At 43.6% G+C, this 13,841-nt stretch overlaps 1 protein-coding gene across 1 annotated transcript in view; it reads right to left on the reverse strand.

The window, feature by feature from the left end:
- The window catches only part of LOC147014418 (MAP kinase-activated protein kinase 2-like), a 61,965-nt gene that overhangs the window by 9,453 nt on the left and 38,671 nt on the right, over window positions 1-13,841 (reverse strand). Inside the window, exons 2-7 of the mRNA XM_085852354.1 lie at window positions 7,044-7,183; window positions 6,298-6,362; window positions 5,956-6,035; window positions 3,685-3,811; window positions 3,273-3,348; window positions 1,613-1,737 (exon numbers count right to left, since the gene is read on the reverse strand). Coding sequence (XP_085708480.1) covers window positions 1,613-1,737; window positions 3,273-3,348; window positions 3,685-3,811; window positions 5,956-6,035; window positions 6,298-6,362; window positions 7,044-7,183 — 613 coding nt within the window. The remainder of the gene's footprint in view (window positions 1-1,612; window positions 1,738-3,272; window positions 3,349-3,684; window positions 3,812-5,955; window positions 6,036-6,297; window positions 6,363-7,043; window positions 7,184-13,841) is intronic.

Below are 13,841 nucleotides of genomic sequence, written 5' to 3' on the forward strand. Positions count from 1 at the left end.
AGACATGATGGAAGATGATAGTTGCAAATTTTCGCTTCGTTAGGTTATGTGATTCCAGAGAACACATTATTTAACATTTTTCTTGAATCCAACATGGCTGCCAAACCATGTGACCTATCAATTAGAAAATATCAAAAGGCACCAGTTCACCACTTGCTTGATATGTGTACCAAATTTTGTAAATATATCTTGAGGGGATTTGTAGTTAAGCTCTGGAAACGAAATGTGATGGACGGACGAATGGACGGAACCCATTTCTATATCCCCGCCAACTTTGCTGGTTGGCGGGGGATAAAAACAAAATAAGACTTACAAGATGGCGGCACGCCATCTTGGTCAGCCCTCTGTGGATGCTGGAGTCTTCAGCCGCCATTTTGTCCGGCCTTTGCCTCGATTTGGAAACACGATCTACTCTCATGGACTAATTAAAATAAATAATCGAAATATTATGCTGGATTTGAGAATCGGATCTGGTAAACAAAATAAGTCGAAACCTGGAGTGAAATCCGAAAATTTAAACAAATTCGTGATTTTTATACCTTAGTGTATATATTTACGCAAAGCATTAAACTTAACTTTTTCTACTGTTCGGATGATTATATTGAGTGAAGAAAAGATGATAGAATGTGCAGAAAATGTATCTTCATTGAGTGAAAGGCCGTCAGGCTTCAAAACCTACTTTTGCAATCCATGACGACACAATCCACAGGGCGTCCTTTTTTGTACAATTACACACGCAGTTTGCTCTTTCCTTCTTCGGCGATTTGCTTACATTACAAAATATTAATATAAATATTCTCTTATAGTTCCGCGAACATATTAATAGTCGGTAGTTTCTTCAAGCAAAGGAAAATGTTTTTTGTTGCTGCAAGTGAAGAGGCTTGTTTTGGTTTTTTTTGCTTTTCCGAGACCAAGCTGAAATGTTTTTGTATGTGCGGGTTTCAGAAGGTGTAACGGATCCCTACCAGGTCTCGAAAAATCCACCGATGTGTGTGTGTGTGTGTGTGTGTGTGTGTGTGTGTATGTGTCTCTCTCGTCTCTCTTCTCTCTCTCTCTCTCTCTCTCTCTCTCTCTCTCTCTCTCTCTCTCTCTCTCTCTCTCTCTCTCTCTCTCTCTCTCTCTCTCTCTCTCTCTCTCTCTCTCTCTCTCTCTCTCTCTCTCTCTCTCTCTCTCTCTCTCTCTCTCTCTCTCTCTCTCTCTCTCTCTCTCTCTCTCTCTCTCTCTCTCTCTCTCTCTCTCTCTCTCTCTCTCTCTCTCTCTCTCTCTCTCTCTCTCCTTTTGGTGAGGTGTCGCTCTCCCCACCTCCCCCCTAACTCCCCCGCCATCATCCCCTCTGCCTCTCCTTCCCCCTTTCACCCTAGACTTGCCTCCTCCCTCTCCCTTCCTCCCTCCCCCCCCTTCCACCCACTTTATTGACCTGTCAGCGAAACGGCGGGTTGTGTTTGCTAGTTACTAAATAATTAATTAGGAAAGAGATCATCATTCTCTTGATTATCAAAATTAGCACAATCATCATCTCTCATTTCGCATAAACGCTATCGGCTTTGGAAGAGTACAAGGCGATATACATAAGAGAAATGAAAAGGCAAGTGAGCAGGAATGGACGTGGTACCTTCTGTTGAGACTTCAGCCCATTCGGGGTTTGGAAACTCATACTGACCCAACCGGATCCTCTTTTTCATGCCAGGGGAGATGGCAAGGCCGTGGTTAGAGTAAAATGGAGGAAAACCACAGAGCCTGTGTAAGACACCATGTTGGGGTTAACGGAGCCTTTGTCACAGATAACACGAAAGGTGATCCATATTTGAAATGTGCAAATATACTGTTATGGGAAAGGGGGATCCATAGTTATTGTAAATAGTTATTATATCAAGAATAGCTTGGTTTGTGTGATCGTGGAGGTGATATTTCCCCTTTTAAAATATATTAGTCCAAAGATAAATCGTATTGTAAAACATGCGCGAAGGAGGCAGTGAGCATCCATTATAAGGCAGATAGGGTAAGAGTGTTATGTAAAACCTGTTTTCAGGTGAGGCCAGGTGAGGACGTGTGGCATTTAACACCAAAGGCACACAAGAAAGTGCACTGTGCTTTAGGAGGAATGATCATAACAAACTGTTTGGTCCACAGGCCGCACAAGCCATTGCGGCGAGGCCAGGTGTGGAGCCATGGAGGAAGGCAGCACACTTTTGTTCAGGGCCGTCCCACAGGGTGGGATAGCCTGGAAAATGGTCACATTCAGCGAGCGGCCAATAACAGGGACTCCCTGTGCATGAAGGTAGTCCCAGAGTTCAAGATGACAATAATCGCACCTGGGTGCAGAAGTTGGAGCAAGACCTTGAAGAAAGGAACATCTCTCTCCTTCCCTCTGCTTGGCTACCATCTTCACCACAATCATACACATCCACTACATTGCTCCTGCAATTAGCTATGTGTGCCAGTAAACTAGCCATATGTGCCAGTAAGCTGCATGCCACTGCTCCATGCCTGCCCCTTTGTTCATGTTGTGTGTATCTGGTATTTCAGTGCCATTAGCAGGTGAGGCATTGTTTATTACACTCGACAGAGGAGAGGGTATTGCATTTGGGTCCATTTGTCTGTCTATCTGCACAGAACACGAGTGATTTACTCTGCAGCCACTTGTCGAGCCTCGACTTGGTATACACGTGTTCCCACGTGTGTGTGTCTTACTCTTAGCTGTTAGCTCTTACACGAGCCTCGACTTGGCATACAAAAAAAATTAAAGAAAAGTACACAAACTATACCACACAAAAAGTCCTGGTGAGGGTCTGCAATCTCTGCTTATTTTGTTTTGTTTATAAGCCTCAATGTTTCTTCTCCTTTTTGGGGTCTTTTGACCACCGGATCTGTACCATTTCTTGATAGCCCTGTCCTTCCTTATTCTCAATATTACTTTTATAAATGAACCCCCTTTTAAATACAAGAAGTGTTTTCGCACCTTTTACCTTCCCGCAAGAACACTGCCAGGTTCGGTTTCGGTTGGGTGAAACTTGGGGAATCATCGTAGCTAATATTGAACGGAGTAACACAAACACCGCTTCTGAATCTGCGGAAGGTCTTAGAGTTAGACCATCTGGTTCAGAGCGGTCTGTGTTAATGGAGGACATCTGACACGACAATACTTGTGACATTTTTTGTCTCTAAAATAATAATTAAACAAACGAGAAAGAGTGTCTTTACCTTACACATTAATGTGTCAATGTGTCGGCGAATGCATGAACACAGTGAATTTAATTGTGAGCCGTACTTACAGAATGTACATAATTACGCCCAATGACCACATGTCACAGCTTTTATCGTACTTCTCTGATCCAAGTACCTCGGGTGCTGTGAGAACAAAGCGAACAGAAAAAAGCGTAAAAACAATGAAATGCAATGAGCAATGAAATGGGACAATGGATTTTTCAGACACTTGGACTGCTCGATTTTTGTGAGTTGGCAGCCGAAAAGCAAGTGCAACGAGACCTTGTTTGACCGAACACACACTTAATATATTAAAACAATATTTACAGCCAACGTTGAAGTTACATCCCCTCAATTACATCAAACAAACATCAATTACACCAAACAAAAACAATCTCAAGGAAGCATCGTTTCCTTGATATAATTTACTCATGAAAGGTTTTGGGCAAGATGGAATTACTGGATTCCCGGAATACAAACCAACATAATAGGGTGTGTAGCACGGCGTAGCGAGGGATTTGCAACATGTGGTCTCCTTGGCAAAGCCAAAGTCAGTAAGTTTGAGCACGGCATTGGCCTTCCGTGAAGAGTACAGCAGGTTTTCTGGCTGTAACGGCACAATATGGTGTGATACAACACACAAACACGCAGTATACGAGGCTCAGATGGATTGAAATGCATTTTGATTTCCAGGATATTAGACCGAGCACAATAAAAATAAAATATAATGACCGTTTTTACAGCCATTTTTCCCTGCTGTGCAGAGATTAGGCTTTTTCTTAAGGCAATGTTTTTTTTTTATGGCCGGATGCCCTTCCTGACGCCAACCCTGGTCGCCTCTTACGACACACAGGGATATGGTACACCTATTCTAACCGGGGCATACACCGGGATCAGTACACTGGTACTCACTTCGCCGACCTCAGAAGGATGACAGGCTGAGTCAACCCCTGGTGTTAATTCATCAGCCAACGGGGCTTGAACTCAGGACCCTGGGATCCCAAGCCGCCACCCTTACCACTAAGCCAACACCAGGCTTAGACCGAGCACAATACGAGGGAGAATATGTAAAATGGGTTTTGATTTATGCAAGGAATGAAGTTCCACCAACAAAACTCGGGACGGATGTGTCCTTTTTCAACATTGCTCCCAGCTAGGTTCACAGGATGCCCCACAGCAGGCGGCAGGTTTCCTGATGCCATTGGAATAGGTCATGCTTTTAGCAACGAAACCTTTTGAAAAGGGAAATACTTCATTGCTCCTCTCACCGTTTTGAGAGTAAATTCCATATATTAGGGTCCTCACCCATTTCCATACATCTGTCATCAATTTTTTTCTTCTTATTGTCTTTTCCATTTTGTCCCCATCAGGCTATTTCTGTCTGCATGTTTTACATCTTCTATGCTCCCCCTCCCACTTTTGACCTCACAGCTCTCAATCTCTGTTATTAAACAAGAACCTCCAATTTGAATAAAATGGTGATGATGGTGTGTGCAACCAATAGCTCTCATGAATTACACAGATGCTGCATTTGGGTCTCCGCAGTTTTCTGACAAAACAAGAGTTGTAACAACACAAATTGAATATTGTATACAGTTATAAATGTCACACCAAAGACAGGAAGACAAGGATAGAGGAAGGGAGGGACTGAGGAACAGATGGAGAGGGAGACGGAGAAGGCAGGACCAGAGGGAGACGGAGGGACAGAGGAAAAGGGAGACTCGGGGAGAGGGAAATGTGAACAGATGGGCTGTGGTTCGGATCTTTTGCTGCATATCAGCCAGAAGATTAAAAGAAAAAAAGAATAATTAAAAAAAAAATACACGTGCAAGCAGATTCAAAATAAGTGAAGGCAGACCTTCAATTTCATTTTCACTCCATCCTGTCTTTTTTTGGTGTTTTTTTTTTGCCAATTAATTAGTCAGAAAGAAAGCTTCTGCTAAGTTCAATTGTCTGGCTCACTTTGTTTATCCACCACAGCAGTGGTAAAAAAAGATAAGAAGTCACCAGCAAACAACATGTGATTTCAAGGGAAGTTAATCACAGAGTGAAACCGTGACTGCTGTCTAAATGACTCCATTTGTCCATTCTGCGGACACTTTTAATGTCACATGGCGGGCAAGCGGTTGTGATCCAAAACAAAGTGAGACACCCCTGTTTTTAAACGTCGGGATGTTCACGCAGATATACTTTTCTGCTCATTCAAATTTTTTATTCCAAACAAAAGGTGTAAACGCCTTTTAAAAATTAATCTCAGCAAAAAGAGTTGCTGGTGCACCATTCAGCGGACGTTCGTAGACCACCGGCCAATGGATGTTATCGAATTTACACAACGTAACCCAGGATGGTATGTGCACATCGTGGTGTCATGATCATCGGCTGAATTAACAACTACACTTTGAGGGAGTGTTTATTAAAAGGCAATGGATGAAAGCAACAAGATGCTGATCAAGTTATGCTAACCACCATGGGGAGCAAGAAACTGATGTTTCAGGCGTTACCCCTTCGTCGGAGCAAAAACAGGAGTAAACGCCCAGATGTCAGCTTCTCCTCACTTCCCGCAGTGGTTAACATACCTCGGTCAATGTCTTGTAGATTTCATCGATTGTTCTACCTGTCCGCCAACACAGATCGACACAAGCCTTTACTAGCAACACTAGTTCCTCATTCTTTATTCAAAGGCACCAGGTCCCTGGGTTACCAGGTGAGCTATGGCACCAGGTCACAGAATATGGTGAGCTATGAGTGTACCTTCACATCCCGATGTGCGATGTTCATGGCATGGAGGTTTTGAATGGCCAGTCCGATCTCCTTCATAATCTCTGAAGCTTCTGCAGAAAGCAAGAATGTAGTATTTATGAGACATCCTGTTGGTTGTCAGCCATGCCTCGTGTGGTGTAGGCCTACTGCATTTCAATATGACAAACGCCTTTTAAAATGCAAGTCAAGAATGCACGATTGCTCCGCTCCATGGTCTAACCGGAAGCCGATCATTCAAAAAAAGCTCTGTACAATCAGACTTCATTACGAAAGGTTCACAAATGGCAGTTGAAGTTTACACAACGGATGACGAGACCACGTGATACTACGTACCTTTCTCAGTGAAGGCCTGGTCCCCCCTATCTTGTATACGGCTGAACAGTTCTGCACCCTCCATGCTGCAAACACATGTCGGGGAAGGTTCCAACATGCCATGTTATTTTATTCTTTCAGTCATTATTGCTTTATTTGGCTATTTATCAAATTGTTATGCTGTACTTTGTTTTTATCTGAGGTTTAAAAGTATAATTCATGTGGTGAATAAGTGGAGAGGTTAAAAATTGCTGCTGTTCTTCTCCTTTTGTATGCAGCACAAAGGCTGCGGGGTAGCATCATTGGCTTAGGGTGTGGCTGCGCCGCTAATGCAATGCCTTCTGTAGGTTGGGGCAGGAATTAGTCATTCGTTCAGGGTGCTGGTGACAGCTCGCCTACTCTTCGCGAAGTGCACAGTAGGATCTTTGACATCCACCAACTAATGCTGGCAGATGGGACACCCAGTTTAACGTCCATGTTTAAGCACACATACACTGATCACATTGTTTTTACCAGATGCCAATAACTGTAGCACTGTTACAATCACACAACTTGGTAACTACAGAGTAGGATTGTTTAAGGGTGAAGGCATTCTCGTGTTTTAATCCTGAAGGCTTGGAAGCTCACTGACTGCTCGTACCCTTTTGGAGCTCTTCAGGGATTCTTGGATTCGAAAAGGAGATTCTAGCTCAGCTCGAACGGGGTTTACCGATCCCAATTGCTTAACATTTCATCAATATGATGCAAGTGGAAAGCGACAGGCTCACCACTCCATGACCATAAGGAGGCAGCGCCGACCCTGGTGAAGGTTTTCATAAACATCGATGATGGGAACAACGTTGAGTTGACCTGAAGCCCGCCAATGTAAATCCACCTCCCGACGTGCTTTAGGGCAGTCTTGCAATAGCTGGAAGGAATGATAAAATATCTGAAGCAATTATTTGAGGTTTACCACGCAAAGAACAAATAAAACACCAAGTCCAGTGGCATAAAGCTCCACTCCAAAGAGGGAGGGTGCAATGATCACGTGGGTTTGCAAATGTTTACATGAACACAGGGCTGGCAGGATAGCTCAAGGGTAGTGCTCTCTCCTTGAAGAGGTAGAGTTCGATTCTTGGCTCGACTGAAAACTGTCATCCTGCTATTTCGCAGACAGGGTGATGCATCAAAGAGTGCACCGCTCATCAGATGGGATATATTAAGCTTGGTACCCATCTGCCCTCATTGGTTGCTGAAGGACAATAAGCATCACATGGGGTCTTCCACAAAGGGTAAGCAATTGGCATCGACACACTCAACAAATTCCAAATTCCCTCCCTGATTAGTGCTGGAAAGGAATTAGAAAACCACCCGGTAATGACACCACGTCACCACCCCTTGCCATCAGACTGCTTCAGGAAGCATAGAACCTGCCCTCAAGCAGCCCACCACCAAAGAGGGATATTAATGCCAGTCTTGAGAAGTGCTGGAAGAACAGGCCATGAAGTGGCAGGTGGTATTAAATGTAGATAAGTGTAAGTGATGGCATTACTTAAAACCAACGACATCATTTTCTTAATTGATTGGGAGATTCTGCAGTGGGAAGGTGAGGAAGAAGATTAAAGACAAATAAAGACAAAACATGCAAGCAGCCTGTGTAAGTTAGGTCTTATGTTTGTGAAATAAAATCTGAAAACTGTGTGACGTTTCACAGACGGGCAAAGTAGAGCCGCAAGCGCAAGACAAGTCTGCCTCCATAGAAATTACTGCGGAAGTCACTCAATTAATTGTATTCACGATTTGATGATGAAAGACTATCAGGAGATAATGCAAAGTGAAAGAAAATCAATAATCATTGATTTTCGTACTTCTCCGCTTTTCAAATTGGAGATTATATTCATGGATATGCTTTTTCATCAATGCAATCATTGACCTATTTAATAACGAAAGAACCAGGGACATGAGTTTTAATAAGAAGCATGAGAATTGCCACAGAACTACAAGGCATGAGACCTGGTGGTCCTGTGGCAATGAAAGATAAATGATCTCTGCTATAAAGAGGAGGATGTGTCATCAGTGGTGCAAAGATTACTGGGATTATCCATCCATCCATCCATCCATCCATCCATCCATTGGGACCACATTCTGTGCAGAGCGTTGGTGCTGCCTAATCAGTCTTCTTGGCTATTGAGCACAATCCTGGACCGGTCACCACTCCGACACAGGATACCAGCAAGTTGGCACTCATTTTGCTGACCTCAGAAGGATGACAGGCAGAGTCAACCCCACCTGGTATTAATTCAACAGCCGAGTGGGATTTGAACTCAGGATCCTAGGATCACTGGAATTATAAAGTGGGCAAACTAATCATTATGTCAAAGATGACATGGTCATAGTTTGACAGTGACCCCAATAGGTTATTCGTGTTTTGTTCCGACTCTAAGCTGTTGGAGATGCAATGACATATTGTCTGGGAAACATTTCTGCAGCACAGGATGGATCTCCTGTTGTCCTAAAACGGACAGAATCCATACATCTTCTCAATGTCTGAGTGTTGTTGCAGAGCAGGTGTAACACCAAGCGCTCTCACGTGCCAGTTGGAATTATTTAGCAGATTAGAACAAGACAATCACCATCTCTGGGCATCAAGCCTTTGAAGAAAATATTCTTTGTGGAATGGAGAAAAACAAAAATAATGCTCAAGTAAATACGATCCAAGCCAAATACACCACGTGGAGGTTTTTTTTAAGCACATTCTGGAACATTTAATCAATTTGATCCTGATCCGTGAAACACCCTGCACCCCATGACGACTACAGAAAAACTTTTTGGAATGCCGGTGGTATTTTCCATTCAATCATCATGTAACTTTGTTGAATACTTCTCCTTGGGGAGGCACTATGCATGGTGTTGGCTTCATGGTTAGGGTGGTGGGCTTGGCATCATAAGGTCTTGAGTTCAAATGCTGCTGAGCTGTTGAATTAATACCAGGTGCGGTTGACAGCTTGTCATCCTTCTGAGGTCAGCAAAATTAGTACCAGCTTGCTGGGATGATTGAGCCACTGGAGTATCCAGTGTTGAATGGCAACCTGTCCAGGATTGTGCCCAATAGCCCAGGAGACTGCTTTGGCAGCAATGATGTTCTGCACAGAGTATACTCCCAATGGATTGATGGAAGGCACTCCTGTGTTGAAAGTTTTGGTGTCAATCACTCAAGCAGTTGTGGAGAAAACTAATTTAAAAGGGAACTAGAAAGCATTGGAAAATGCATAGCCCTCCATGTTTGCTTTGTACTCAAACTAAACTTGACGAAAACGACAGTTAAAAAAAAAATGTACATTTTATTAACTTGTGTTCTCCACAATCTCATAATAATGGTTTGTTGAAGATTTGATGACAAAAACTCAAATGGTAAAAATGTTACCGCCTGGACATACACACTGAATCTCAATGGTAAACAAGGATTTCGATTAAAACATTCATGTCTGGTCTACCACTTCACCGATGACATCATCCGTACAATCCTTTATTCTCCATTGTGATTGGAATGAGATGTGCCAAGTTTCAAATTTTTCCGATCGGCACTTTCAGAGATACAATGCTTTAATTGTTTGCGTTTAATCCAAGTAAGCTGTCATATCACATGACCTATGATGTTATAATTATAATTAAATATTCCCCATGGGTGGGGGGGGGGGGTCGCTCCGTTCTTAAGTTTCAAATTTTTCCAATCGGCATTTTCAAAGATATAATGCTTTAATTTTTTACGTTTAATCCAAGATAGCTGTCATATCACATGACCTATGACGTCACAATTATAATTAAATATTCTCCATGGGGGGGGGGGTCGCTCTGTTCCTTAAAAATGTGGGTCAATCAGACAGGTGGTTGCTGAGAAAAAAAAAAGTTTAAAAATAATAGAGCAAAAAAAAAAAAGGCCAAAAAAGGGTAATAATAATAATCCATCCATCCATTAGGACCATACTCTGTGCAGAGCGTTGGTGCCGCCGAAGCAGTCTCCTTGGCTATTGGGAACAATCCTGGACGGGTCGATAATAATAATAATAACAATAATGTTATTAATAAAAATTATTTCAACAAAATTATTAATTTGTCTTCTATATTCTCATAATAAAGCTGTTGAAAATTTGATGACAAAAGCTCAAAAGGTAAAAAAGTTACGGAATGAAAAAACAGACAGACAGACACACAGAAGTGATTGCAAAACCCCATCTTCCGCTCCATCGGGGATGGGCAAATACATGTGAAAAGTGAGGGTGGAATATAAAAAAATGAGGGCCTTGGCCGACGTTCCACAACATTGTCAAGGATGGTTGTGGACACCGATTACTAGTTTTAATGCCATAAATACATTTTCGTACTTTCAAAAAAGCCCACAGTGTGGCGCTATTAACTACACTGAAGGAATGATTGAGTGAGAGTGGCTTGGTGGTTGTGTGCTAAATCCTTGGAACATTGCTCTCAGTGAGTACATTTATGAATTCCAGAGAGTACATTGCTGGCATCAGTTATAGTATAAAGAACAATATTCAAGTTGACAGATTAACTTAACCCTTTTGTGCCCAGCAGTAGTATTGAAAAAATAGTGTTGCATCATCATTTCAAAATATACTGTGCAAAGTGAATTAAGCTCCTCTTCTTGGAAAATGAAACTTGGGCATCTCCTCTGTGATCAGACAAACATTAGCCATCGGTATTCTGCACCGGAACAGCATTTTCCTTCAGGTCAGGTGAGATATTGGAACATGCGTCAGAGCACGCGTCGGAGCACACGTCGGAGCAGCACGTTGCTGCGTCTACTTTTCGCTGGTACTCCAGGGACCTCCGTCTGGCCATCCCCCGGGCAGATGCCTGGCCCATCCCCATCTCCTTGAGATGCCGATCGACCTGCTGCAACCACAAGGCACGTGGTCAGCCCATTTGCTTTCTCCACTCACGAGACTCCCTCGCTGAGAATCTGGTGAACAGGATTAGCATCAGGAAAACGAGCCACATGTCCATACAGCCGCAGCTGACGCTCACAGACTATACAGGTAACAAATCTCATTTGAGTCTCTCTCAGCAACCGCTCGTTGGACAAAAGATCTAACCAGTGATAGCCAAGGATTCTCTGAAGAGATCTGGAACCAAAGGAATTAAGTCTCCATCTCAGATCCCTGGTCAGAATCCAAGTCTCACATCCGTAGAGCAAGACTAGAAGCACCAAGGACTTGAAGACTCAGACTTTCATCCTCCCGCACAGGTACCGGCAGCGCCACACCACATGATCCAGTGAATCCATGACTTACCAGCCCCGACCAAGATGTCTATTGACCTCTGGATCACAGCCAGCTTTGACATGAATATCACTGCCAAGGTAAGTGAACCTCCCTGTGACCTCAACATCCTCACAACAGACAGGTACGGACAAGATAACAGCATCCAAGATGTCATTGAAAGCCTGGATCTTAGTTTTGACCCAGGAAACCTGTAATCCCAGAAGCTTCGATTCATCCTTCAGCACCTCGAGGGACCCCAAAAGGATATCCAGAGTCTCCGCAAAGATTACTGCATCATCTGCAAAATCAAGGTCAGAGATCTTGACATTCTCAAACAATGCACCACAGCTTGATCTCTCTGACATCCTCCCCAGAATCCAATCCACACAGTGCTGAAAAGTGTGGGGCCAGTACACACCCCTGATGAACTCCAGTAAGTGGAAATAAGTCAGAGCTGGTACCACCACATCACACAGCACTCTCAGTACCAGAGTAAAGTTCAGACATCAGATTGATCGGTTTTGGTGTCACCCCACAAAGACCAAGAATCCTCCAGAGGGCATCCTGAATCACTGAATCGAATGCTTTGCAGAGATCAACATCGGCTGTAAGCAGCCCCTGCCGAAACTCTCACCTGCATTCGGTGAGGACCCAAAGAGCAAGGATATGGTGAATTGTTGACGTCTTTGGTGTAAAGCCTGACTGCTCTGGGCACTGGTTCTCAAGTAGATGGTGGCGAACACCATCAATAATTATCGGAGCAAAGACCTTGCCCGGCATTGAGTGCAGCATCACTCCTCGGTAGTTGTTGCAGTCTTGGCGATCACCCTTCCCTTTCCAGAGAGGGATAAGAAGGCCCCTCTTCCAGTCAGTTGGGATGATGCCTGTGTTCCAGGCTGGGCACAGAACTGCATGCAACTACATGAGTACAGCATTTCCACCAACCTTCTGAAGTTCAGCATGGATGCCACAGATCCCAGGCACTTTACCCCATTTCAACTGGTTCGCCGCAGCCTTTGTTTCCACAAACAAAGGTGGATCACAGTTGATTGGAGGGTCAGCAATAGGGATAGTGACACCCCTGACATCCAACTCAAAAGCTAGTGGATCAGCCTGGTACAACCGCTCAATGTAACCAGCCCAGCGGGCCTTCACTTCGGACTCCTATGTCATCAACCCACCACCCACTGCTCTAACTGCAGTACACCGAGGGACGGGCTTGGACGAACGTAATGTGCAAATTCCCCTGTAAGCAGGACGAGAATCAGTGAACCACAGGTGATTCTCTACCGTCACAGATTCCTTTCACATAGACCTCCTTGTCCACCCCCAGCATACGGATTGTTTTATGCCTCAGCTCTTTGAATATCTCAGCTCTGCCATTCCGCCTGGCCCTGCAACTCGAGTCAATGGTATCCAGTGTTCCTTGAGAGACAAAATTCTTATTCACCCTACGGTGAGTTCCAAAACATCCACCGGCAACATCAAGGATGGTGGTCTTGAAGGCGCTCCACAACTCTTCAGGATTTCTTTTTCAGGATTCACTCCAAAAAGCCCCCAAATCTCCACTCAGCCTGTTCACAAACTCCTCAGCTCCCCTCTCATCCTTGAGCTTGCCAACATTAGTACACCAATACCAAATCCAAATTTGTATATAAAGTTGAAAAATCAAAAACTTCAACTGACTTGACATTGAGGCATCCAATCCTATCTAAGAACTCAAAAGAAGAATTAATGCTCCATAAAGTGTTAATTCCAGAATTCTTCTCAATTGCTGAACAATATTTCCTGAACTGTGACCTAACAACGTGTCGGCCTGAGTTAATTGTAACTGATAACTTTTTGGTGGAACACTGCCTGGCACCAGCAAAAAAACCTATACTAATACAGGTTCTCATGAAGTGTTGGGATCCAGAAAAGCCAAGGAATACAAAGATTTACCTCTTCACATTTAATACCAAAAACTTCCTGATGCTCAGAGCTAATATCTTGGAGCGACTTATGACAAGGAACATATGTGCTATTTCCTATGCCAGTGAAAGTAACCGTATCAATGCCTAATTCTCTTAATAAAACATCTACACAAAACCTTTTACAAACCACAACAAAATTATTAGCAGCCTTATCCGTTGGAGCTATTACGGAGCTGTCATGAAGATCCCCAATTTATTTATGATCACTCGGCTTGTTCAACACTGGTTTAGACCGACCCAGTGAAAGCAAGCCCCGACTTCTAAAAAACTTAATCCTATTAGCCAGAACTTCTGTGGTATAGCCTGCGGGCATGCAGGGCGGGGCATGATGATG

Source organism: Eptatretus burgeri, chromosome 13, assembly GCF_056783735.1.
Source record: "Eptatretus burgeri isolate ZD-2024b chromosome 13, Ebu_testis_v1, whole genome shotgun sequence".
In the NCBI taxonomy this organism is placed as follows: Eukaryota; Metazoa; Chordata; class Myxini; order Myxiniformes; family Myxinidae; genus Eptatretus; species Eptatretus burgeri.